At 50.2% G+C, this 25903-nt stretch overlaps 1 protein-coding gene across 4 annotated transcripts in view; it reads right to left on the bottom strand.

Moving 5' to 3' along the window:
* PDPK1 (3-phosphoinositide dependent protein kinase 1) overlaps positions 1–25903 on the bottom strand; it is a 77631-nt gene that overhangs the window by 3969 nt on the left and 47759 nt on the right. For all 4 annotated transcript variants that reach the window (XM_039477822.2, XM_039477825.2, XM_074381773.1 and 1 more), the window contains 5 exons: positions 19720–19795; positions 15630–15698; positions 15292–15388; positions 13505–13678; positions 9881–10098 (listed from right to left, as the gene is read on the bottom strand). In XM_039477822.2, the coding sequence (XP_039333756.1) occupies positions 9881–10098; positions 13505–13678; positions 15292–15388; positions 15630–15698; positions 19720–19795 (634 nt within the window). The remainder of the gene's footprint in view (positions 1–9880; positions 10099–13504; positions 13679–15291; positions 15389–15629; positions 15699–19719; positions 19796–25903) is intronic.

The following is a 25903-nucleotide window of genomic DNA, read 5'->3' as shown; positions in this document are numbered from 1 at the left end:
TACAGGCACGCGCCACCATGCCCAGCTAATTTTTTGTATTTTTAGTAGAGATGGGGTTTCACCATGTTGACCAGGATGGTCTCGATCTCTCGACCTCGTGATCCACCCGCCTCGGCCTCCCAAAGTGCTGGGATTACAGGCTTGAGCCACTGCGCCCGGCCGCTTTTGCTCATTTCTACCCATGTATTCACAAACCTTTTCTTCAGCCCTTTTTCTTTGTTCCTTTCCCTCATCTTTCTGCCTCAGGTAGAATCCATCCGTTCTCCTTCAACATAACTGTGTACCTCTAGCTGCTCAGGACTTTGGAGGTGGGGGGGTTCTGGGGATCTACCCTTCTAACAAACTCTCCAAGTAATTCTGATAGCAATAAAGTGGGAGACCTCCAAAAAAAAAAAAAAAAGTCTTGCTGTGTTACCCGGGCTGGAGAACAGTGGTGCCATCACAGCTGAATGCAGCCTTGATCCATCTCCTGCGCTTGTCATTTTGCCACCTTGGCCTCCTGAGTAGCTGGGACCACAGGCACACAGCACCACACCTAGCTAATTTTATTTTTTTAAGAGAAGAGGTCTTGCTAATGTTGCCCAGGCTGGCCTTGAACTCCTGAGCTCAAGCAATCCTCCTGCTTCAGACTCCCTAAGTGCTGGGATTACATGCATGAGCCACTATACCTGGCCAAGACTGTACTGATTGACTGAATGATTGAGTCAGGGTCTCATTCTGTCACCCAGGCTGGAGTGCAGTGGAGTGATCTCGGCTCATTGTACCCTCTGCCTCCCCGGTTCACGAGATTCTCCCACCTCGGCATCCTGAGTAGCTAGAACTACAGATGTGTGCCAGCAGGCCAGGCTAATTTTTTTGTATTTTTAGTAGAGATGGGGTTTCACCATGTTGGCCAGGCTGGTCTCAAATTCCTGACCTCAAATGATTCGCCTGTCTCGAGCTCCCAGAAGTGCTGAGATTATAGGCATGGGCCACCACACCCAGCCCCAAGATACTATTTTAATGTCTGAAGTTTACCTCATTTGGTTAAAGCTAACAGTTACTGGTTTATGTTCTGGTCTTACTAGAATTCCTGATCTGAGGTTCTACTACAGAAATAATGTGGTTTTTTGTTTTGTTTTGAGACAGAGTCTCACTCTGTCACCAGGCTGGAGTATAGTGGTGCAATCTCTGCTCACTGCAACCTCTGCCTCCCAGCTTCAAGGGATTCTCCTGCCTCAGCCTCCTGAGTAGCTGGGATTACAGGCACTTGCCACCATGCCCGGATATTTTTTTGTATTTTTAGTAGAAACAGGGTTTCGCCGTATTAGCCAGGATGGTCTCAATCTCCTGACCTTGTGATCCACCCACCTTGGCCTCCCGAAGTGCTAGAATTACAGGTGTGAGCCACCACTCCTGGCCAATAATATGTTTTAGATTTGAGGAAGGCATAAGATGACCAAGTAAATATCCGAGAACATCCACATGCCTGTCTGGCTCCAAATACGGCCAGCAGCACTTTTAATACTGTCCAAACTGCGGGCACAACATCCTCCCCCCACCAGGGTTTACCCAGCCGCACCATGTGACCCACCCAGACCTGGGCAGATCAGCACCCAGGCCTGCCACAAGAGGGAGGCCCCAGGGCCTGGCCTCACGCACACACCCCAGCCTGTGGGTTCGAAATAATGGAGTCTTGAAGCAAGAAGAGTGTGTGACCATGAGGGGAAATGCAGCCTTCCTCTCGCACAGGGACTTTTAACAAGCAAACACACACAACGTGGGGCTGGAAACAAAGAGAAACAAATCAAGGAGGTTCCTGAAGAGGAGACGTCATGAGGAGGACCCACCATTGCACAAAAAGCAGAGCACAGAAACACCTGGAGGAACCATGGAGCTGGCAGGAAGCCACTCTGATGGACAGGCCTATGACAAGGAAGCAGTGCAGAGGAAGAGCAAAGGGAAATTCATGATAAATTACACCAGGGCAGCCAGCATGGGAGACACAGGGTCCCTTTGAGCCCAGGCCGATCAGAGCTCTTGTGGGCAGATGAGGACAGAGAAGGCTCCATGGCATCTCCCAATCCTCAGCTTTTACCACGCTTCAGTAAGTGCCAGAAGAGGTGACAAGAGACACGGTTTAAAATACCAACTCGAAAAAGAGAAAAACCAGAAGAACACAGCGGGCCATCCCTCCAGCCCACGTGGGAGGGGCCGCCTTCCTGGCTGAGAGTGAGAGCAGTAGCCCAGCCTTGAGCTCCACCTACAAAACCACCTCCATCTACAAAACCACCAGGACCACAGCCCGGGCAGGAAAGGGTTTCAAGATACAGCTGCCACGGTCTGTTGCCTGCACCCCACAGCAAATTCACAGTGCCACGAAGAGGCCTGGAATTCAGCAGAAAACTCAGCAAAAAGGCACAAACAAAAAATTCCCAGAAGAGGAATTCAGTGAAACAAAGAAACTCTCAATGGCCCCAAATGAAGAAATGGGGCTGGGCCACTCTGCTCTGACTGGCTGGGCATGACATGGGTGTGGGCGTGCAGGAGTGGTACTCCTGGCTCAACACTGGAGGCCTGGGGAAGACTCGCCAAGGAATCGATTCGGAAATAGGACTGAGAAGGAGCCTCGCCTCCAGAAATCCATCCTGAGAGAAAAAAGAACACAAAGAGCCCAGAGGCACTCCCAGCAATGTCACCCACGCCGAGGATGCCAAAGCCCCAGAGTGGCTCAGCAAGAGAACATGCCAGGACCTCCGAAAGGCCGGCAAGGGCCCCACGGACACGTGCCACCCACCTCCTAGCCAGCATTGCCAGCGAGTAAATGAAATGAACCACATCCATTCCCCTGTGGCCCGGGGTGTGTGGACAGAGACTGCAGGTGAAGCTCCGCTGGTGCCATCAAGAGCAGAGCGCGTGTGTTCAGTGGACTGACCTGTCAGCTCCCAACACGAAACGGCTCCTTGCTGTCACCTACTTGGAAGTTTGAGTATTTCTAGGAATCAATTTAATATATATATTTTTTTCTGAGATGGAGTCTTCCTCTCTTGCCTAGGCCAGAGTGTGGGATCTCGGCTCACTGCAATTTCTACCTCCCAGGTTCAAGTGATTCTTCTGTCTCAGCCTCTTGAGTACCAGCGATTACAGGCACCCGCCACTACACTCAGCTAATTTTTGGTATTTTTAGTAGAGACAGGGTTTCACCATGTTGGCCAGGCTGCAATCACCTCGATTTTTTACTTCAAAAAGTCCACTCCTATGCCCCACCCCTTGAGAGCCCTTTCCTCCCCGGGAGGCTAGACAAGACGTCTGAACGCCTGGAGACACACGTAACTACTCGCCAAGCACACGGGGCTTAACGGAGGTGCCTGACTCTCATACACGGCATTTTGGCTCCCTCAAAGCTCCCTCTGCACAGAGGAGGATACAGGGCAATCTACAAAGGGTGACCACAGAAAGCCAAAGTGGGGGCTCTGGCCACCTCCTCCATCCACCCTCACCCAGACCCCAAAATGAACACTATCAAGGATCCAAGTCCAAGGCCACTAGCAAAGCACCCACCACGCCCAGGAGAGCCCCAGCAGGGCGCCAGAGCTCCACCAAGGCTTTTGTAACACCTTGGGAGGGCTCTCCAAGCTCAGCTTCACCTCTAGTGAGGAAGGGACACAGTGGTGATGGCAGACGGGCCCCAGGTTTCCTCTCCAACCTACCAGTCCCATGGCCCCTCACACTCTTAACCTTTGTGGAAGACCCCACAGAGCTTTCAGATCAACTGACATACACTGCATAGGAAGTCAGAACTGGGACATGTTCAAATATTTAATTCATAAAAAAAAAACAATAAACCCATTACTATTAATGTAAATAACTTTTAAAGTAACTACTTTCCAAAACAAAAATAACTAACAAGGACAGTGGCCTGCTGTGTGCTGCGCAGGCCTCTCCTGTCTGGTTCATGAGGAGAGCGGCGGATCCCCATACCCGCCCGTGCCCGCACTCTGCCCAGACCTGTGTTTAGGTTTAAGGACACGAAAAACACCCAGCCTCACTCAGATCAACAGCTGGAAAAGGGAGAAGTACTTATCCTTTTTAGAGCCCCCTTTGTAACTTCCTGACCCTTTGGCTAAGAATAAGTGTAGATGTTTGTGGATATTCTTCTTGGATACTACATCAAAATCCAGAAAGTGATGGCTGCTTCAAGCTTACCTGCAATGTGAAATCTGATTCATAACAATTAATTTTCATGCTCTGTGACACTAACATCTATCAATCTACCTTACACTAGTGGTTCTTCTACCCTCACGTAATTTTATAGGTCATACAATGGTCATCTGGAAGACAGTGGCTCACTGGGTTACGTAAAGCTTCCAAATGTTGACAGATTTCATTCTATAGTGTCAACAGATCAGTTCACTGATATCACTATGTATCTCCTGAGGAATAACTTTTGGCCTCTAATCCCAGCACTCTGGGAAGCTGAGGCAGGCGAATTACTTGAGGTCAGGAGTTTGAGACCAGCCTGAACAATATGGTGAAACTTCGTCTCTACTAAAAATACAAAAATCATCTGGGCGTGGTGGTGCACACCTGTAATCCCAGCTCCTCGGGAGGCTGAGGCAGGAGAATCGCTTGAACCCAGGAGATAGAGGTTGCAGTGAGCCAAGATCGCACAACTGCACTCCAGCCTGGGCCACAGAGCAAGACTCCATTTCAAAAAGGGAGGAAAAAAAAAAGACTTTTAGCCGAGTAGTGCAGTAGCTCATGCTTGTAATCCCACCACTTTGGGAAGTCAAAGCAAGAGGATTGCTTGAGCCCAGCAGTCTGAGATCAGCCCAGGTAACACAGTGAGACCTTGGTCTCTATTTCTTTTAAAAAATAAATAAGCAACAATAAAAGGAAGGTATCAAGCTCACAGTGATGAATAAATTTACCAAAATTCTAATTTTCACTTGAAGGTTTCAAATTTATCATTGGTATAAATATGGGCAGTTGTTTTCCTTAAAGTAACAAGCTCACTCCAATCATTTTCAAGAAAAACATTGGCCAAATCGCTAAGTCTGCACAAGGCTGACTCCGTCAGATGCTCCCTGAGGACAGCAAGCAACAGTCACGCAAGCGTGTCTCCCTGAGGTGGCTGCACACTCGTGTCTGCAGCAGAAGTGAGTGCTTTTCTGCATACTTTCCACCTCATCCTACAAAGCATTAACAACACTCATCATTTTTAACCAACACTCAGAAGCGGGACTGTTTCTTTCCTCTCTCTCTTCCTGTGGGTGAGCGAAGTTATGATGATCACCTGGTAACACTTGGAGCCATGGCCTCAAGTTGTGCTCAGATGCCAGCAGTTCCACCCACCATGGCTTCCACACCATCAGCAAAAATGGGAAAACACGGCCGGGCGCAGTGGCTCAAGCCTGTAATCCCAGCACTTTGGGAGGCCGAGGCGGGTGGATCACGAGGTCGAGAGATCGAGACCATCCTGGTCAACATGGTGAAACCCCGTCTCTACTAAAAATACAAAAAACTAGCTGGGCGTGGTGGCGCGTGCCTGTAATCCCAGCTACTTAGGAGGCTGAGGCAGGAGAATTGCCTGAGCCCAGGAGGCGGAGGTTGCGGTGAGCCGAGATTGCGCGATTGCACTCCAGCCTGGGTAACAAGAGCGAAACTCCGTCTCAAAAAAAAAAAGGGAAAAAAAAAATGGGAAAACACGTGTTCTGGAAGCAACCATGAGATTCACAAAGGTACTCCACACTCTGACTACATCAGTGCCATTATGGTCAAGCACCGGGGTAAAAGAACATCATCCGTAGGCCGGGCGCAGTGGCTCAGGCCTGTAATCCCAGCACACTGGGAGGCCGAGGTGGGTGGATCAACTGAAGTCAGGAGTTTCAGACCAGCCTGGGCAATGTGGTGAAACCCTGTCTCTACTAAAAATACAAAAATTAGCTGGGCGTGGTGATACTTGCCTGTAATCCCAGCTACTTGGGTGGCTGAGGCAGGAGAACTGCTTGAGCCCAGGAGGCAGAGGTTGCAGCAAGCAGACGTCACCCTACTGCACTCTAGCCTGGGTGACAGAGGGAGACTCTGTCTCAAAAAAACTAAAGAACATTATCTGTGATGAGAAGCTGGGGGACACAGGCCAAGCAGCAGGTCCAGGCTGTCTGTAGACTCATCCACTGGGAGGGAAAAGCACAACTCAGCAGCGGACATATCAATCCCTTCTTTGTGCTTGCAGTCACATCTTTAATCCAGCAAGGGCCTTTCTTTCTTTTTTTCTCTTTTTTTTTTTTGTGAGATGGAGTTTCACTCTTGTTGCCCAGGATGGAGTGCAATGGTGTGATCTTGGCTCACCATAACCTCTGCCTCCCAGGTTCAAGCCATTGCCTGTCTCAGCCTCCTGAGTAGCTGGAATTACAGGTATGCGCCACCACACACGGCTAATTTTTTCTATTTTTATAAGAGATGGGGATTCTTCATGTTGGTCAGGGTGGTCTCAAACTGCTGACCTGAGGTTATCTACCCGCATCAGCCTCCCAAAGTGCTGGGATTATAAGTGTGAGCCACCGAGCTTGGCCAATCCAGCAAGTTTCTATTGCATTATGGACTGTGGCAGCCTGGGGTGGCCAAGGCTGAGGACACGCCGCAGCAGGTGCTTTGTCTCCCAGCTACCGTGTGGCCTCTCCAGCCTCTACATTGCAGCTTTAAGAGCTTCGGTGTCTAAAAGGCTGTAAGAAACGACACTGGATTTTAAAGAGCTCATCACATATATATTTAAAGTGTTCTTTTTAAGTATAAAATATTCCTTGGAAATTAAAAAATTCTTTTTACCTTTTTTTTTTTTTTTTTTTTTTTTTTTGAGGCAGGGTCTCACTCTGTTGCCCAGACTGGAGTGCAGTAGCAAGATGCTGGCTCACTGCAGCCTCAACTTCCAAGGCTCAGGTGATCCTCCTACCTCAACCTCCCCAAGCAGCTGGGACTACAGGTGTGCACCACCATGCCCGGCTGATTTTTGACTTCTTTTGTAGATATAGGGTTTCAACACATTGCCCAGGCTGCTCTTGAACTACTGGGCTCAAGTCATCTATCCGCCTTGGCCTCCAAAGTGCTAGGATTATAGGTATGATCCTGAACTTACTGTATTCTCATGTAGGCACAAGAAGAACTTCAGGATTTCAAAATAATGATTCAGTGAATAACAAAGTTACAGAGGCCATAGCAAGTATAAAGAACAGATAGTAAGAGCTTAGTAGAAACATTATTATCTCTAAAAATGCATCTATTGGCTGGCATAGTGGCTCATGCCTGAAATCCCAGCACTTTGAAAAGCTAAGGCAAGGAGATTACTTGAGGTACGGAGTGTGAGACCAGCCTGGCCAACATGGTGAAACCCTGTCTCTACTAAAAATATAAAAATTAGCCAGGTGTGGTGGTGCATATCTGTAGTCCCAGCTACTCGGGAAGCTGAGGCTGCAGGATTGCTTGAACCCAGGACGCAGAGATTACATGAGCAGAGATCTTGTCACTGGACTACAGCATGGGTGACAGAGAAAGATTCTGCCTCATTTGAAAAAAAAAAAAAAAAAAAAAAAAAGCACATATTTAATACCAAAAACTTATGATCTTAGAAAGTTCTAGAAAAGACCAAAAGCACACATGTTCCATTCTATAGCATGTGGTCGCTGAAAAACTCCACCATACACTCACAAAAGAATGAAAGCAAAAGGCAAAAAACATCTTAGTATTACCAAAAAACCCTGTGACTTTGGGGATTTGGGTTTGGCCACATGCTGAGAATGAGAACCACTACTGTAAAGAGCAGGGCTGGACAGACCTCCCAGCAGCCAGACAGATCCTGCAAGCTCTCAGCAGTCATCAGCTTCCCAAAGGGGCCTGAAATCTGAAGGAAAGGGGAAGAGAATCCTGAAGACAATGCAAGCAGAGGCAAGAGAACGTGCATCCTGACTTGCCACCAGCACCAGGCTAAGGCACCCAGACTGACCCCAAGGCCCTCTAAGAACAGCTTGGGCAGAGGGGCCATCTGGGAGTCACCAAAGAAGCTGAAACCCACACACACACCTGCAGACAGTACCTCTCAACTGAGTTCTGCAGAGAAAGCGCTCCTGGCCAAGCCCATGGAGTGGCCACAGCAGCCCTTCATGGGAACCCTGGCACATATGATCCCAGGAAGCTCCTTGCATAGCCAGGCACGTACCTCCTTGCTGCTTGGAGCTGCGCAGCACAGCACTGCTCAGACTGTTCCCATCAAAAGCCCTCCTCTGCTGCTCAGTACACTTTAACATGCCCAGCAATCTCACTTGAGGAAACAGTGAGTCAGAGACCCCAGCCGTAGACTGTTTCTGCCTGCCAGCATTTCTGCGCAGGTTTTCTAGAGACGGGTGTGGTGAACCATGCAGAGCTGTGGTCTTCTGCACTTGCTGGGGCGGCCCAGAGCTCAGCTCCTTCCTCTCATTCCTCCCAAGTCTCTCAAGTCACATGTGTTCTGCCCCTGCCTAGCCAGCCTTCGACTCCCCCTCGCCTTGTGTTTTGCACTCCATCACGCCTTCCTGCAAGGCCCTCTCCCCACGGCCCTGGGATCCTCTCTGCCCACACAAAAGGGACAAGTAGATAAAAATATTAGAATGGAAGCCCTTCTCAAAAGACTAAGATGAAAAATATAAAATATAAATAAGGACAGGATGGACTCTGTAAGAATTTGCAGCTTCCATACAAAAACACAGTATCAACAGACTGAATAGTCTCCACACATGTAGCTCTTCAAAATCCATGTTAAAAAGGTACACCAGCCTGGCCAATGTGAGGAAACCCTGGCTCTATCAAAAACATAAAAATTAATTGGTGTGGTGGTGGATGCCTGTAATCCCAGCTACTCGCAAAGCTGAGGCAAAAGAATAGCTTGAACCCAGGAGGTAGAGGTTGCAGTCAGCTGAGATCATATCACTGCACTCCAACCTGAGAGACAGAGTGACAATCTGTCTCCCCAAAAAAAAGGATGCAGGTTTGGCACGGTGGCTCATGCCTGTAATCTCAGCACTCCGGGAGGGCAAGATGGGTGGATCATGCCTGGCCAACACGAGGAAACCTTGTATATACTAAAAAATACAAACAAATTAGCTGGGTGTGGTGGTGTGCACCTGTAATCCCAGCTACTAGGGAGGCTGAGGCAGGAGAATGGCTTGAACTCGGGAGGCAGAGGGTGCAGTGAGCCAAGATCATGCCACTGCACTCCAGCATGTGCCACAGAGTGAGACTCTGTCTCAAAAAAAAAAAAAAAGATGCAAAACATACAATAAAAAATAGTCAAAGGACACAAAGTACCTCAAAAAATAAACACAAATGGTCATGAACACAGAGGAAATCTGTCTCGATAGGAATAAAAACAGAAATTCACAAGTTTGCTTTTGGAGCATCAAAAACACTCTTCAGCAGGCAAGAGCATTGGGAAAGACAGATTCCTGGTGCCCCCGGAATAGATCCCTAGCCCTGTGAAAATGCGCACACCCTCCAACACACGCCACCCCGGTGCTCACCTTAAAAGACATAAATGGACAAGTGGGGGATACCATGTGCAAAAGAGGGGCTAAAATAGCAAACCTCAGTCCGGGATACGTCTGTCCACACCACAGTGACTCCATGGCCACACCCAGCAGGGCCCAAATGCCTGGCAGAGAACGGGCGTGCCCGGCAGTCACAACCCACTTACCCCTGGGCCGGCTGCCTCCTAATCACCCATTTCCAACTATGCCCTTGTGATGTGCCCCTTGGCCAGGCATCCAAGGCTGCTGAGGAAGGCTGTGACAAGGCAAAGGGGCCCACTGTATGCCCCCATGTGTTCATGCTGCAATTCTGCACAGCACATTGCTTAGGTCTGTTAAGTTCTTACCAAGGGTTTCCGCCAGCTTGCTTCTCCAATAACAACCTCTTCTCGTCTTCAGAAAACTGTAAGTCCAGTTCAAAGGAGTTCGAGTCCAGGTCGTGGATGTACTGCTCTATGTTGCTACCTGACCTCTGGGGCAGGCCTGCTTCCGAGGCTGACAGGGAGTGTGAGGAGGACGATGAGGACACCTGCATGCAGCCAAACTGGCTCAGGAGATTGTCGTACTGCAGAGAAGAAGGGAAAGTGAGAATCGCACCTTCACTTGCCTCTACAGTCCTAAAACCCCAGCCCCTCAGGCCTAGGGAGCTCACACACAGCAAGGCACAAGGTGGCAAGGTGGGCAGCCCTGATTCTCCTCCATGGGACACCTAGTCACTGAACCAAGCCTCAATGGATCCTGTCTGGTCAGGCTCCTCTTCCCATGGCAATCAGGGCCAGAGAGGGGCTAAGCCTCAGATTTCCTATCCCGGAAGTGAAGACCTGGGCCCCATGAATGCTGGTGCTGCCCCCAGAGGTGAGGGCTGGGATGCCTGCTGGGAAGAGAAGGGGCCCAAGGAGGCTTGGTGGCAGAACCAACGCACAGGCTAGCAGGCAGGGCCTCCGCGCAGGTGCCCTTGTTGGGGGTACCTCACTGGGCCCCAGGGATCTTAGGGGTCTGAGTCTGTAGTAGTCGCTACATATTCTGATTTGACTAAACACACTTAATTATTTAAAGACATTGCTTTTAATCTCAGCAAAGAGAAACTGAACTTAATGTAGACAACAGTGCCTGTAACTCCAAAGGAAACGACAAACTAGTGTTGAAAACGGAAAACCACTCACTCAAAAACATACCAAGTGAGCAGAGCCTGTGCACTCACACACTCCTGGGGCCAGCAAGGCCAGAGGGCCCCTGGGTGGGGGCAGCCATCTCCCCAGCTGCAGGCCCCATATCTGAGCTCTGCTGAGGCCAAGGACAAGGGTAAAGGGAAGGTGCCACCAGCAACAGCACCACAGCAGCAGATGGGTAACAGTGCAGCACGTCCTTCCACGTCCTCTGTGCCTCCAGAAGCGGGCCCTGGCTGCTGCTCCACAGAGCTCAGCCTGCCTACAGCCCCACGCAACCCTCCACACATGCAGAGCCCCCATGTGCTCGCACTCCTCCAGCTGCATGACAGCCCTGCACCATAGCCCTGCAGTCTCTTACCCAGCCAGGCTGGAGCAAGCTGCTTGCCAATAGGCAGGGGGGAAGCACCCGACGCTGCCCACCCCTCCGCACTGACCCCTCCGCGGGGTGTGGGCTTGCTCAGCTTGCTCTTCCAACGGTGTCCAATGGCAATACCGCCCCAGCACTTGCAGGACCTCAGGAGAACAGCAGCCAACAAAGCACCTGCTCCCCTCCCACCTTGACCCAAGGGCGGATACTGCAGCCAACTCCTCCCATCACCTGAGGGCCCTCCTCCTGCTGAAAGGGACACCCAGTACCCATTCCCCATGAAGGAGGGGGTGCAGCCCCACAAGGAGGGATGAGGTACAGCCCTGAAGGCTCTTTCCATGCGTGACACCGTTTGCCAAGACTCACTCACTGTCCCCATGTGAGGTCTGTCTGGCCTGGGAGCTCCCTGCCTGGACCCACTCCAAGGCTTACAAACCACACAGCTGTTCAGAGCTAAGGATGGGCCATCTAACAGCTGACTGCCAACACACGGAGCCCAGCTTCACAAATGGCAATGGAAGCCACGTCTCAAGCAGCTCCAGCTCTTAGCAGGCACAGGCACAGGCACAGAGGCCTGCACAGGTATGCCAACGTGTGCAAGCATACACACCCCTACACTAAGACGTGAGATTGGAGTTAACTGAAGCCTGCGTGGCTCTCATGACCATCAGCCAGTCGCCAGCACAACCTCTGCAGGAACAGCAGGCCCAGCAGGGATGGCACTGCAGCCCTGTGGCACCCGCCAACCATGACCAAAGACCATGCAGGAGCAGCTGGGTGGCACAGAGGGTGGGGAGGGAGGGCCTCGGGGGGGAACAGAGGGTGGGGAGGGAGGGCCTTGGTGGGCACAAAGGGTGAAGAGCCAGAGCCTCAGGGGGTAGGGCACAGAAGGTGGGGAGGGAGGGCCTAAGGCGGGGGCACAGAGGATGGGGAACCAGGGCCTCATGGGGTACAAGAGGTGGGGAGCCAGCACCTCAGGGGGCACGGAGGATTGGGAGGCAGAGCCTTGGTGGGGGCACAGAGAATGGGGAGCCAGGGCCTAGGGAGGCACAGAGGGTGGGGAGGGAGGGCCTTAGGAGGGCACAGAGGATGGGGAGCCAGGGCCTCGGGGGCACAGAGGGTGGGAAGTCAGGGCTTTGGGTGGCACAGAGGGTCGGGAGGGAGGGCCTTGGGGATCCCAGGCCTCTGCATATATGGAAGCTACAAGTGGCCACATCAGGCCGTACAAACTGCCCCCCAAGCCTGGCTCCCTTAGTTTGGGCTCAAAGGACACTGAGAGGATGCAAGGCGTTACACAGCAGGCAGGAGCATCTGGAAACTTCATCTCCACGAGGGACACTAGCAAAAATTTAGCTGTGGCTAAATTAATCCCAGAGGGGTGCAGTAACCCATGACTGAAGCCTCAGCACTTTGGGAGGCCCAAGCAGATGAATCACTTGAGGTCAGGAGATCCAGACGAGCCTGGCCAACATGGTGAAACCCTATCTCTACTAAAAATACAAAAATTAGCCAGGCATGGTGGTACGTGCCTGCAGTTCCAGCTACTCAGGAGAGTGAGGCACAAGAACCGCTTGAGCCCAGAGAATCAGAGGTTGCAGTGAGCTGAGACTATGCCACTGCACTCCAGCCTGGGTGACAGAGCAAGACTCTGTCTCAAATAAGTAAGTAAATAAATAAAATCTAGAATTCCTCACAGTGCCTGTCAGCATAAGCCATGGTGACAGAAGTCAAACCAGAAAAATGGATCTCATAATAACAACACTTAAATATGAGGAGGTCATGGTGGAGGTGGCCAGAGGAAGTCCTGAGGAAACAAGGCTGAAAGTGGGCGACATGCCTGCCTCTCACAACATCCTCCATCTGTTGGGCACGTGGTCCACATTCTTCACAAGCTTAGAGAGAAAAACGTGCTGGTGCTGAAGACCCTACAGCTATGGTCAAGTTGAGAGACCAGCGGCCTCAGAGCCAGTGCTGTGCCTCACATTCGGCAGCTCCCATGCCTACTCAGCACTGAAGTGGACGATGCCAGTGTCCCTGCCAATGCCATGTCCCAAAAGTTCAAGCATAAGGCATGTGGGGGTTTCTGTGGAAAGACAGGCAGCGTTCTGAAACATCTCGAACACACAGTTGTATGGGCGCCAAGCCAAGGGCACCCCAGCAGTGGAGCTAGGGTGCTCAGTGTCCAGTTCTAGCAGCACCCTCTGGGTGGAAACTCACTAGAATGTTCACAGCCACAGAAAAGAACGACCTACCCAGCACCTCACCTGCCACTGCCCCATGGCAGCCGAGTACAACCAGCAACAGGCCTGCCACAGCTGCACAGATGTCCTCCCCTTTCAACCACAAATCACACGAGGGTCTGGGGCACGGGCATGAAGCCCAGTGCAAAGAGGACCCAGTGCCACCCACCTCACCCGCCATCCCAGCCAGCTTACATTGCCATAGCAGTCCTCATCGTCTTCCGACATGGCTGGCAGGTAAGCGGTGAGCTTTGGAGGCGTCTGCTGGTGCAGGTTCTCCCACGTGATGGACTCGAAGAAGGGGTGTGCTTTAAGAGGTCCGTACCCTTCCATTTCCTCACAGCCTAACCGCTTTGTGGCATCTAGAACCTTAATTAACAATCAAAACAAGTCACTGCCAGGGTGAAAACGTGATTCTGACCAAAGAAACCCAAACCTGGGGGCTGGGCACGGTGGCTCACACCTGTAATCCCGGGCCCTTGGGAGGCTGAGGGAGGCAGATCACCTGAGGTCAGGCGTTCGAGACCAGCCTGGCCAACATGGTGTGAAAACCCATCTCTACTAAAAATACAAATAATTAGCCGGGCGTGGTAGTGCATGTCTGTAGTCCCAGCTACTCAGGAGGCTGAGGGAGGAGAATCACTTGAACCCAGGAGGCAGAGGTTACCGTGAGCCAAGATTGCACCACTGCACTCCAGCCTGTGCAACAAGAGTGAAACTCCGTCTCCAAAAAAAGAAAAAAATAGTATTTCATCTCACTGTAAGTCCCTTTCAATTTCCAAGTGCCTGATTCTTGACAGGAAATTATTCTATCTGGAATAATAAAAGAAACTAACATTTAAAAACAACCCAGGCAATTACTGTATCATTTAGCATTTGCTCATCAACACTGCACAGCATTTTAAGTTACTGGTGCTGGAGTAACTGAGATTATGACAGCACAGTTGACTGTAGGCCCTACTTCATGACATAGGTACATTTCAGCTTTAGAGTCAGCTACATGAAGGTTTGAAAGACCAGCCCAGGTAAAACAAAGAGAAGGCAGCCTGGGAAACGTCCATCAGTTTATATTCTACAAGAAGGTTCCTGTGCTTTTGGCCCTGGACAACCCTCCTTACCACGACTCTGGCAGCGCGGTCAGTCCTGCACCTGCAGGTGGCCCCAGGGTCGCCAGGCTCCACAGCCACTGGCCTTTCCTGACCTGTCCCATCTCTTTCCCCTGGATGGGGGTGTGGGCTTGATCACGCCCTAGAGGAGACAGCTCTGTGGCCTTCAAGGGTCCCAGAAACGCCCACTCCACAACCGCAGGAGCTTCCTGACCACAGTGATTATTCACTTTCTTTGTTAATTATTTTTTTTCCTTGTTTTAGGATTTTTAACTGTATACTGTAAAAGATTCCTTACTGCTGTTCATTGTATTTTGAGGCTGAGAATTTCTTTTCACCTGTGTGAGGAAAGGGGCTGAGTGTTGAGAGGCAGCACAGGATCCCAGGGCCTGCCTCCCCGAACTGGTCTCTGGGGGTCAGGGAGGGGTGGGGAACATGGTGGCGTGCTCTCTAGCAGACACTGAAAATTGAAAACAAGCACTCAAAAGGTGTGAGGGGTTTTTTTGTTTAGTTTTTTTTTTTGAGACAAAGTTCTCACTTTGCCACTCAGGCTGGAACGTACTGGCGCAGTCTTGGCTCACTGAAACCTCTGCCTCCTGGGTTCAAGGGATTCTCCTGTCTCAGTCTCCCGAGTAGCTAGGATCACTGGCACCCACCCCCACGGTCGGCTAACTTTTTATTTTTAGTAGAGATGGGGTTTCACCATGTTGGCCAGGCTGGTCTCAAACTCCTGACCTCAAGTGATCTGCCTGCCTCAGCCTCCCGGAGTGCCAAGATTACAGGTGTGAGCCACCGCACCTGGCCCTCAGAGCGGTTTCAGAGGACTCAGGGTGTGGCACGGGATCACCTTACCAAGAGGAAATTCACAATACTTGCCAAAAGTTTTTCCACAAGGTCTCTTGCCTTAGGGAAGAATTTTTCTGGAAAGTCATATTCCAACTTAATGATCTTCTGAAATATAAGATACTCATTTCTGTAAATTAAAAAAAAAAAAAAAAGTCATCCCAGGCAGGGTCCCAGAAGCCTCCACGCACAGGGATGAGAGCCCTGGCCTGGCAGAGCCACACACCCACCCCAACCCTGCACACTGAGAGCCCCCCACCTGGGCATGGCACCAAGTGCTGCCTCTCCCACCCACCTCGATGTTGGAAGGGACTGCGGGCCAGTGGGGTGCACCCCAACAGGCTCCGAGGCCCAGAAAGAGGTCTCCTTACCCAGCTCGGAATGGTGGGAGTCCTGCCACAAGCTGGTATATTATGCATCCAAGAGCCCAGAGGTCTGAACTTTAAGGTAAGGGGAAAAACAAAAAAGGACATGTGTAAAATTTAAGTGACAAGTCCAGTTCATTTTCTACTCTGTCTACACGGCCCCAGTTTTACCTCCAATGCACCTGTGTCCTTTAAGACCAGTTGGCTGATCACCAGATCAGGAGATTGAGACCATCCTGGCCAACATGGTGAAACCCCGTCTCTACCAAAAATACAAAAATTAGCCGGGCGTGGTGGTGCATGCCTATAGTCCCAGCTACTCCGGAGGCTTAGGCAGGAGAACTGCTTGAACCCAGGAGGTGGAGGTTGCAGTGAGCTGAGGGCGTGCCACTGCACTCCAGCCTGGCAACAGAGTGAGACTCTGTCTCAAAAAAAAAAAAGAAAGAAAAGAAAGAGAGAAAGACAGACAGACAGACAGACAGACAGACAGACAGACCGACCGACCGACCGGTTGGCTGTGAGGGTGGGAACCTGCCCTCTGAAGGAGCCTCCCTGCCGCCTGGGCACAGAGACTCTGCACATGGCAGGCACCACTGGTCATTTAGCTATCCCCAAAGATTTGCCACTTCCAACAGGGCTTACCAAAGTCCACACACACCTGCCATCCTGAAGTACAGCAGAGCTCACTCCTGGCACCATGAGACTATAGACCAGGCAGGGGGCAGGAGGGGAGAGAATGGGGCTGACCCTCTTCTATTAAGACAACTAAGAAAGCTGAGGGAAGCACTCTCTAGTCAATGTGGTGGAAGAATCACTCAAGCCAGGGGCAGGAAAGTTTGGCACGGGTGAAACGGATGACCATAACGTTCACACTTGGAGAGGAACAAAAGAGGCAGCAGAGCCTCCACCTTTCAGTGTGGACGCAGCGTAGAGAAAAGGGACAGTGGGGGCAGGGCTGTGCCGGGCGCCTTCACGGGTTCTTCTCTAGAGCATGGAATTCAAGCGGAGAGGGATTTCGGGGTAGCTTTTCACGTCTGTGAATTATCGAACGTTCTATCACAAACATTTACTTTAGAATTTAGATTTAATATGATAAAAAACTAAAGGAGAAGCCAGTATTATACTTCTGGAATGCATAGGTAAGAAGGGTGTATCAAATGTTCAGTTAGACCAACTCATGCCACTTGTTGAAACCCAAATGAGGGAACTTGGGTGGCCCCTCATTCAGCTCAGCAGACGCTGTCTCACCCACCAGAGGGACAATGGGACAGCCCCACCCCGACATCAGGCAAACAGAACTTCTCCTGCCCATGCAAGTTGGGTGGCATATCAGTCCCATGCCAGTGAGTGAATAAACAGAAACCCCTTCAACGCACAATAGTACAGAAAAAGGTTTATGAACTACAATCTGTTCATATGACAGAAAATCACACACTGGTAAAGACACCCACAAGTCATTCAAATGACATGGGAAGGCACCCATTACCTCATCATGAAAGGCAGGACTCAAAACTGCCTGCCCAATGTGGCTTGAACGGCATAAAACCCACACAAACAGCTATAAAATGCATAGAAAAAACGACTGGAAAGGCATATATCTGTACACCCAATTATCTGTGACTATAAGTGGGTTTGAAGATTTAATGTTTCATGATTAATTTCTATCATTTTTTTGAGACAGGGTCTTACTCTGTCACCTGGGCCGGACTGCTATCACACGATCTCGGCTCACTGCAACCGCTGCCTCCCCGGTTCAAGCAATTCTCCTGTCTCAGCCTCCCAAGCAGCTGGGACTACAGGTGACTACCACCAAGCCCAGCTAATTTTTGTTATTTTTAGTAGAGATAGGGTCTTGCTCTGTTGGCCAGGCTGGTCTCAAACTCCTGGCCTCAAGTGATCTGCCAGCATCAGCCTCCCAAAGTGCTGGAATTACAGGCATGAGCCACCATGGCCGGCCTCTTTCAATTCTTTATAATAAAACTTCTTAACTATTTTTAGTATCACATGATTAAAAAATTAAAAAGTATAAAAAGAGATGCAGTAATTATCTTCTCATAATCCTGTTCCCTCACCCCGTAGACAACTACCATTATCCATGCCGTGTCTATCCCTACAGAGAACCTGAAACGCACAAATGAGCAAATGTGAATACATATTCCTCCTTGTTCACAGAGAGCAGGATCCTATGCGTGTATTCATAGAGCTTGGAGATCTTTCTACACTAAAGCCAAAGAGGCTCTCCACCTTGAAAGTAAAATCTACAAGCAAGGAAACACTAGCTCTCAGGTGGCAATGACATGCACTTTGACAGCCAGGTACACTGCGCCCCCACCTGCAGCATGGCTGTCCTCTGCATGGCTGGATGCTGAGAGGCTCATCCTCGCCGCCCCCACTGGATGCCGGCCGTACCCCTGTCCCAGCTAGGACAACTAAAACTATCCAGACAGGGCCAACTGTCCACTGGGGAGCAGAATCGCTCCAACTGGGAGGCTCTGATCTAAAGCAGTGTCTGGCCATACTAAGAACTCAGTATCTGGCCAGGTGCCCTATCTCACGCCTATAATTAATTCCAGAATTTTGGGAAGCCAAGATGGAAGGATCACTTGAGCCCAAAAGTTCAACACAAGACTGGGCAACAGAGCGAGACCGCATCTTTTCTTTAAAAAATAACTGAATAGGCCGGGTGCAGTGGTTCACGCCTGTAATCCCAGCACTTTGGGAGGCCAAGGAAGGTGGATTATGAGGTCAAGAGATTGAGACCACCTTGGCCAACATGGTGAAACCTTGCGTCTACTAAAATACAAAAAATTAGCCAGGCATGGTGGCGCATGCCTGTAATCCGAGCTACTTGGGAGGCTGAGACGGGAGAATCGCTTGATTTCAGGAGGCGGAGGCTGTAGTGAGCCAAGATCGCACCACCGCACTCCAGCCTGGTGACACAGCAAGACTTTGCCTCAAAAAACCCCAAAAAAACAAAAAACTGATTAATAAAAAAAAGAGAACTCAGTATCTACTGATTGAAAAAAGTTAAAAGACCAAAACCAGAAAAGCATGGAGTCGGCCAAGATGCTGAGCTTGAGTGCTGAGTCCTTCCACCCTCCCATCATGTCTGTGCCACGGCCCCACCTCCCAGTTTTTCCTTAAGCTGTGATGCTCAGAAATACAGAACTGCCATCCCCAGGATCATCTGTTCTCTCAGGGTGGCTCACTTCACTCGGAAGGTGCCTCTGGTAACCTGGCGGAGCAGGAGAGTAGCATTGTGGGACTTCTGTGGTCCTGCTGACTCACGAAGGCACCTGCAGGCCGAGCAGCTGAAGCTGACCCTAGCCCTCAGTATCCCTTGACTGGCCCGGGGCAGGAGGAACCCCAGCCACACCCTCATTCCACAAAACTGCTCCCCAGACTTGAAACTCCAGACTCTGATGTTGCCTCTCACCCTGCCTCACAGACACCCTAGACAGCACCTTAGACTTCTCACCAACCCTTGCCATCAGCTCCCTGGACATCCTCTCCTCTACTGCCAGTGGCCCCCTGGCAGGCGCTTCTCCACTCTCCCCTCCCTGACCCCCACCAGCCCTGTAGCCCCTGCACCACCTGCACTTTTTTCATTTTCACTACGGAGGCCACCACCAAGGCCTAGCTGACTCCCTCAAAGACACTCATGCCTGCTGGACACCTCCTCCTGCCCACACCCGCCACCCTCTAGGGCCTCCCTGCGCTCTGTCGGGCCCTGTCCCACTGCAGGTAGTGTGTGGCTGTTCAACCCTAAGGCTGGGCTCCCTGCCCACCACCCCGACAGAGGGCAGCACCAAGGAAGCCTGGGCTCCATGCACACGGCAGTCTCGCTTTCCTCACTCAATAGTTTTTCCTAAAGAAACGATTAAATCTGCAACCAGAAAGCATCAGCAAACCCAAGAAGCTTAGAGTGTAACACTAACGTAACATGTGTGTACGCCAGGGAAAATGCACTTTAAAAAGCAAAATGCTAATTTCTTTCAAAGTATGCTTAGCTACTTGAAGGCCACCAAATTAACTCTCTCAAATATTAGTTTCTATGTTACAGAAAAGGAAGTATGACTTGGATGAAAGTGTTTACCTCTTACAGGCAGACTTCTCCGTGAGCAGCTCTGGAGAAACGTACTGCGCTGTTCCCACGAACGAGTTGGCCCTGGCTGCAGGGGAGAGAGAAGGTCACATTCAGACTCACAATCTGTGACAATCGGGAGCTGTGCGGTGGGTGTCGCACACGGTGGGCCATGCACCCCCAGGAGCCAGGCTTGTCCAGGGCACACCAGCGCTGGCTCAGGACTCACCTGCTCAAAGATGCCTGCCTGACACCTGGACACTGGTGCCCTCCACTCTTGACACCCTGCCTGACACATGGCTGGAGAGTGAGCTGCACACAAATGTCCAGCATTCTGCAGGTGGCACCCACTCAACGGAGGGCATGAGGGCACAGTCCTGGCTGGCTCACTGCAGGACCTGGCATATCTAAACGTGCCCAGGCACACAAGTGACAGGCCAAAAACAACCTCCTTTCCATCACAGACAGCTTGGGAGCTGAGGTGCTACAAAGGGAGTAAGACTCAGGACTCCAGCCCAAAGGCCTTCCTCCACAGAGGAGCTGTGACAGAGCAGAGCCACAGTACAGCCCGGGACCACCACGCAGCTGCTGTCCACACTAGCCCTGCCCATTGGCCAGTTCTGAGTTGTCCCTTCCACCTGCCCTCCTCTGGCCAGGCTGAGAGAACCTCACAGCCTCTGCTGCGGGGACTCATTCCCTTCAGTGAACGACTTTCATGCAGACTTCATGACTGGCCAGGTATGGTGGCTAATGACTGCAGTCCCACTGCTTTCGGAGGCCAAGGCAGGAGAACTGCTTGAGGCCAGGAGTTTGACACCGGCTTGACACCGGCTTGAGCAACATAGTGAGACGCCATCCCTACAAAGTATTTCAAAAATTAGCCAGGCATGGTGGTGCACCTCTAGTCTCAGCTACTTGGGGGGCTGAGAAAGGAGGATCACTTGAGCCTGGGAGGCTGAGGGTACAGTCAGCCATAAATGTACCACTGTACTCTAGTCTAGGCAACAGAGCCAGAATCTGTCTCAAAAAATAAACAAACAGGCTTCATGGCTGCATTTGCATCCTGCCAGGACCCTGCATTAAAGATCCTGCCAAGAACACCAAGGAAATCTGCAAACACGCACCCCCGCCCCCGCCACCCTAGAGAAAAGAAAACCAAACCAAGAGCCAAAAACAAACGAAGCCATTCAACTCTGCAAAGAATCAAAGAAATGCAAATTAAAACATGACAGCCTATCAAACTGGCAAACGGAAAAAAGAATAAAAATACACTGCGCTGACAAGGATCTGAGGGGACAGACACAGCACTACTGGTGGGGCTGTAAAATGGCATTGCTTCTGGGGGCAATTTTCCAATGAGCATCTAAAGTCATAAAAACATTTGCCTCCCTGACCCTGCGGCTCCCTCTCCACACTCTGTCCTTCAGGGTCAGGCATGGCACAGTGACGAGGGTCCAGTCTGTCAGCAGGACAGGATGCGTTTCCATTCTCTACTGTAATCAATGTTGCTTTTGTGACTTGCACTTTTTAAAATACATTGAAAAGTCTAAAAATATGTTTTCCTATGGAAAGATGTATCTAATGCATAATTAAACGATTCTGGTTGTTCTGAGGCACACAGAGCCATATGTGGTTTTTTTTTTTTTTTTCTTTTTTTGAGACAGAGTTTCGCTCTTGTTGCCCAGGCTGGAGTGCAATGGCGCGATCTCAGCTCACCACAACCTCCGCCTCCTGGATTCACGTGATTCTCCTGCCTCAGACTCCCAAGTAGCTGGGATTACAGATATGCACCACCATGCTCAGCTAATTTTGTATTTTTAGTAGAGAGAGCGTTTCTCCATGTTGATCAGGCTGGTCTCAAACTCCCAACCTCAGGTGATCTGCCTGCCTCGGCCTCCCAAAATGTTGGGATTACAGGCATGAGGCACCGCGCCGGACCCGGTTATGTGTTTTTAAACAGCCACACCATGTACAGAGCAAGTCGGTGAGGCCAACCTAGCCTACCACGCTGTTAGGATCCTCACTGCCACTACTGCTGCTGCTCTTCTAAGCTTTCTGCAAGCAGGTCTCTGGGCTCAGGTCTCCTGGAACCCCTCCCCACCCTCTCCAACCTCCTGGCTCTCCCAGGGTCTTCCCGCCTCCCTTCTTTTCTCAGGGCTTGCCCACCCTCACCCTCGTTTCCTCCGCCCCACCTTCCTAAAGGTGGGACTCCGAGCCTCTGGGGATATACAAAGTCACCCTCTTGGAAAAGGACCTCTGTCCTTAGTTAATCTAGAGACAAACAGAGCCACTACAGTGTGGAGAAGATGACTGCCCTCAGGCCAACATTCCTAAGGCATAAAACACACAGGACTATAGGAGAAAGCAATTAGAATCCATACACCTATCAAAATATTGAAGTAATGGATCTGTGAGGTAGTAATATGTGACTTGCATCACACAGCAGCATGTCACGCCGCAGTAACCCTGCAGCAGTGCCTGCCACAACTGGTGCGGCATCACTACTGTGATGTGACCACTGCAGCAGGAGATTTGTTGCTGATGTTGACACAGACATTTGTTGTGTCAACTGTGACTTCTGATGACACAGACATTTGTTGCTGATGTTCATAATGGAAGGAAATGTTACACTTTGCTGAAAGGTTACTAAAAATAAGTAATTTCCTTCTAGCCAGCCTCACAGATCCCCTGACCTCTATCTGTGACATCCAAAGTGAGAACCACAGACAGAGTGTTAGGAAACCTCAGAGATCACCCAGTTACTTCTCCCCGGAAGCTCAGAGACTGGCCAAAGCTCATGCCTCTCCAGCTGCTGGAAACTCAGGGGCCCAGAGCTGCCCACTGCTGTCCCCCGCATGCCATGGGCCCACCAACAGTGGGAAAAGAGACAGTGGGGTCTTGACTGGGTTGTTGTCTCCACCCTCAAGATGGCTCAAAGAAACTCCCTGGACCACCATGTTCCCCCAGATCTGCCAGTTATACTTGGAGGGCCCAGTGGGGAGGGAAGACCTGAAGAAGTGATCCTGAGCTCAGGAGACACCCACACTCTCTTCAAAGCCAAGGGTGCTGGCAGCCATCTTATCCATAAACCCACAAAGCACAGAAAAACACTCCACAAAATGTGACTACCCCTTGGACAAAACAACAGCAAACCAATGCAGTGACACGTAAAAAGAACTAGCACCATGACCAAGAGGATATGTACCACAGTGCAGAGCTGGTTCAAAATTCGAAAATGCATTGCATCTCATTAGAATAAAGCATTAAGAAAAACACCTGATCATCTTGATAGATGCAGAAAATGCATTTAACAAAAATTCCCCACCTCTGCAAGACAAAAATATGGAATAGCCAAGGCACAGAAGAGAGGACCGAGTCTGACAAAGGGCACACACAGCCCGTGGCCAACAAATGCACACTCACCACATCCAGCCAACACTGTACTGGAGGTCTCATCCAGGGCAATTAGGGAAGAAAATAAAAGACAGCTAGGGGCTGGGCGCGGTGGCTCACGCCTGTAATCCTAGCACTTTGGGAGGCCGAGGCGGGTGGATCATGAGGTCAAGAGATCAAGACCATCCTGGTCAACATGGTGAAACCCCGACTCTGCTAAAAATACAAAAAATAAGCTGGGTATGGTGGCGCGTGCCTGTAATCCCAGCTACTCAGGAGGCTGAGGCAGGAGAATTGCCTGAACCCAGGAGGCAGAGGTTGCGGTGAGCCGAGATCGCCCCATTGCACTCCAGCCTGGGTAACAAGAGCGAAACTCCGTCTCAAAAAAAAAAAAGAAAAGAAAAAAATCATCTGGGCATGATGGCGCGTGCCTGTAATCCCAGCTACTCAGGAGGCTGAGGCAGGAGAATTGCCTGAATCCAGGAGGCGGAGGTTGCAGTGAGCCGAAATCGCGCCATTGCACTCCAGCCTGGGTAACAAGAGCGAAACTCCGTCTCAAAAAAAAAAAAAAAAAAAGCCCGCCAGGTTGAAAGGGAAGAAGTAAAACTAGCTCAAATCACAGATGACAGGTTCCTGTGTGTGGAAAGTCCTGGGGACTCCACTAAGAAGCTATTACAACTAACAAGAGCTCAGCAGAGTACAGGGCAAGAAAACAAACTGCATTTCCACGTTTTCTAGGAGCCATCCAAAAATAAAACTCACAACTCTAGTGTTTTATTTTTATTTTTTTTTTTTTTTCCTCTGAGACTCTGTTGCCCAGGCTGGAGTACAGAGGTGGGACATCAGCTCACTGCAATCTCCGCGTCCTGGGTTCAAGCAATCGTCCTGCCTCAGTTTCTGGGATTACAAGCACGTGCCACCATGCCTGGCTAATTTATTTTTTAGTAGAGATGGAGTTTCACCATGTTACCAGACTGGTCTTGAACTACTGACCTCAAGTGATCCACCCACCCTGGCCTCCCAAAGTACTGGGATGACAGGTGTGAGCCACTGTGCTCCACCAATAACTCTATTTAGAATTACATAAAAAATTAAAAATGTAATAAAAGCAGAATAAAGCTTAATACTCTGAAAACTATAAAGTGTTTTTTAAATAAAGATCTAAATAAACAGAAAAATATCCCACGTTGATGGTCAGAACACTTAACACAGGTTAATATGCAAACACCTAGAAAGCTCATCTCCAGACTCAACGAGATCCTTTCTCAGACCCCGGCAGGCTTTCACTGAGGGCAATGTTTTTGAAGCCCATCTGCCTGGTAGCATGCGTTGGTATCTCATCTCTCCTTATAGCTGGGTAACATCCCCTCATTGCATGGATACACCCCTTGCTTATCTTATCCACTCATCTGATGACCCGTGGGTTGTTTCTACCTTTTGGCTTTGTGAATAATGCTATGGGTACTCTAGCACCTGGTTTTGTCTGAAAGTGTGTTCTCCTTTCTTTTGGGTACAAACCTAGGAGTGGAACTGCAGGGCCATACGGTAATTATACTTCCCTTTGAGGAGCTGCCAGCCTGTTTTCCAAAGCAGCTGTACTATCTGACATTCCCACCCCCAGCATATGTGGGTTCCAATCCCCCCTACATCCTTGACATTTGTTATCATCTGTCTTCTCATCTCAGCCATCCTAGTAGGTGTGAAGTAGTATCACCCTGTGGTTCTGATTTGTATCTTCCTAATGACTAATAACATTGAGCAACTTTTCATGCGCTTATGGGACATTTGTGTATCGCTTCTTTGGGGAAACGTCCAGTCCTTCTAACATTTTTGATATTCTGGATGCAAGTCCCTTATCAGATAGATGATTAGCAGATGTTGTCTCCTGTTCTGTGGGTCTTTTCACTTTCATGACATCACTTGCAGCACAAAAGTGCTTACGCTTGATACACATCTAACTTACCTTGTTCTTTGGTTGCTTATGCTTTTGGCAGTGCATCTAAGGAACCACTGCCTAACCCAACTGTCATTTAATCCTATACTTTCTCCTAAGAGTGTCATAGTTTTTGCTCTTACATTCGCAGTGAACTTTTTTTTAAAAAAAGACTAAGTCTCGGCCAGGTGCAGTAGCTCACGCCTGCAATCCCAGCACTTTAGGAGGGTGAGGCGGGCGGATCACAAGGTCAGGAGATCGAGACCAGCCTGACCAACATGGTGAAACCTCATCTCTACTAAAAATACAAAAATTAGCCAAGTGTGGTTGTGGGCACCTGTAATCCCAGCCACTCAGGAGGCTGAGGCAGGAGGATCCCTTGAACCTGGGAGGCACAGGTTGCAGTGAGCCAAGATCGCGCCACTGCACTCCAGCCTGAGTAGACAGAGTGAAACTCTAACTCAAAAAAAAAAAAAAAAAGATTAAGTCTCGCTCTTGCTCTTGTCTCCCAGGCTGGAGTGCAGTGGTGTGATCTCAGCTCACTGCAACCTCCGCCTCCCGGGTTCAAGGGATCCTCCTGCCTCAGCCTCCTGAGTGGCTGGGATTACAGGTGCCTGCTACCACACACCTGGCCTTTTTTTTTTTTCTTTGAGAAGGATTCTTGCTCTGTCACCCAAGCTGGAGCGGGAATGCACAATCTCGGCTCACTGCAACCTCCACCTCACAAGTTCAAGCAATTTTCTGGCCTCAGCCTCCCGAATGGCTGAGATTACAGGTACGTGCCACCATGCCCTGGCTAATTTTTGTATTTTCAGTAAAGAGGGGTTTCACCATATTGGTCAGGCTAGTTTTGAACTCCTGACTTCATGA

The sequence above is a fragment of the Saimiri boliviensis genome, chromosome 12 (genome assembly GCF_048565385.1).
Source record: "Saimiri boliviensis isolate mSaiBol1 chromosome 12, mSaiBol1.pri, whole genome shotgun sequence".
NCBI classification, from domain to species: Eukaryota; Metazoa; Chordata; class Mammalia; order Primates; family Cebidae; genus Saimiri; species Saimiri boliviensis.
This window is presented reverse-complemented; position numbering and strand designations above follow the sequence as displayed.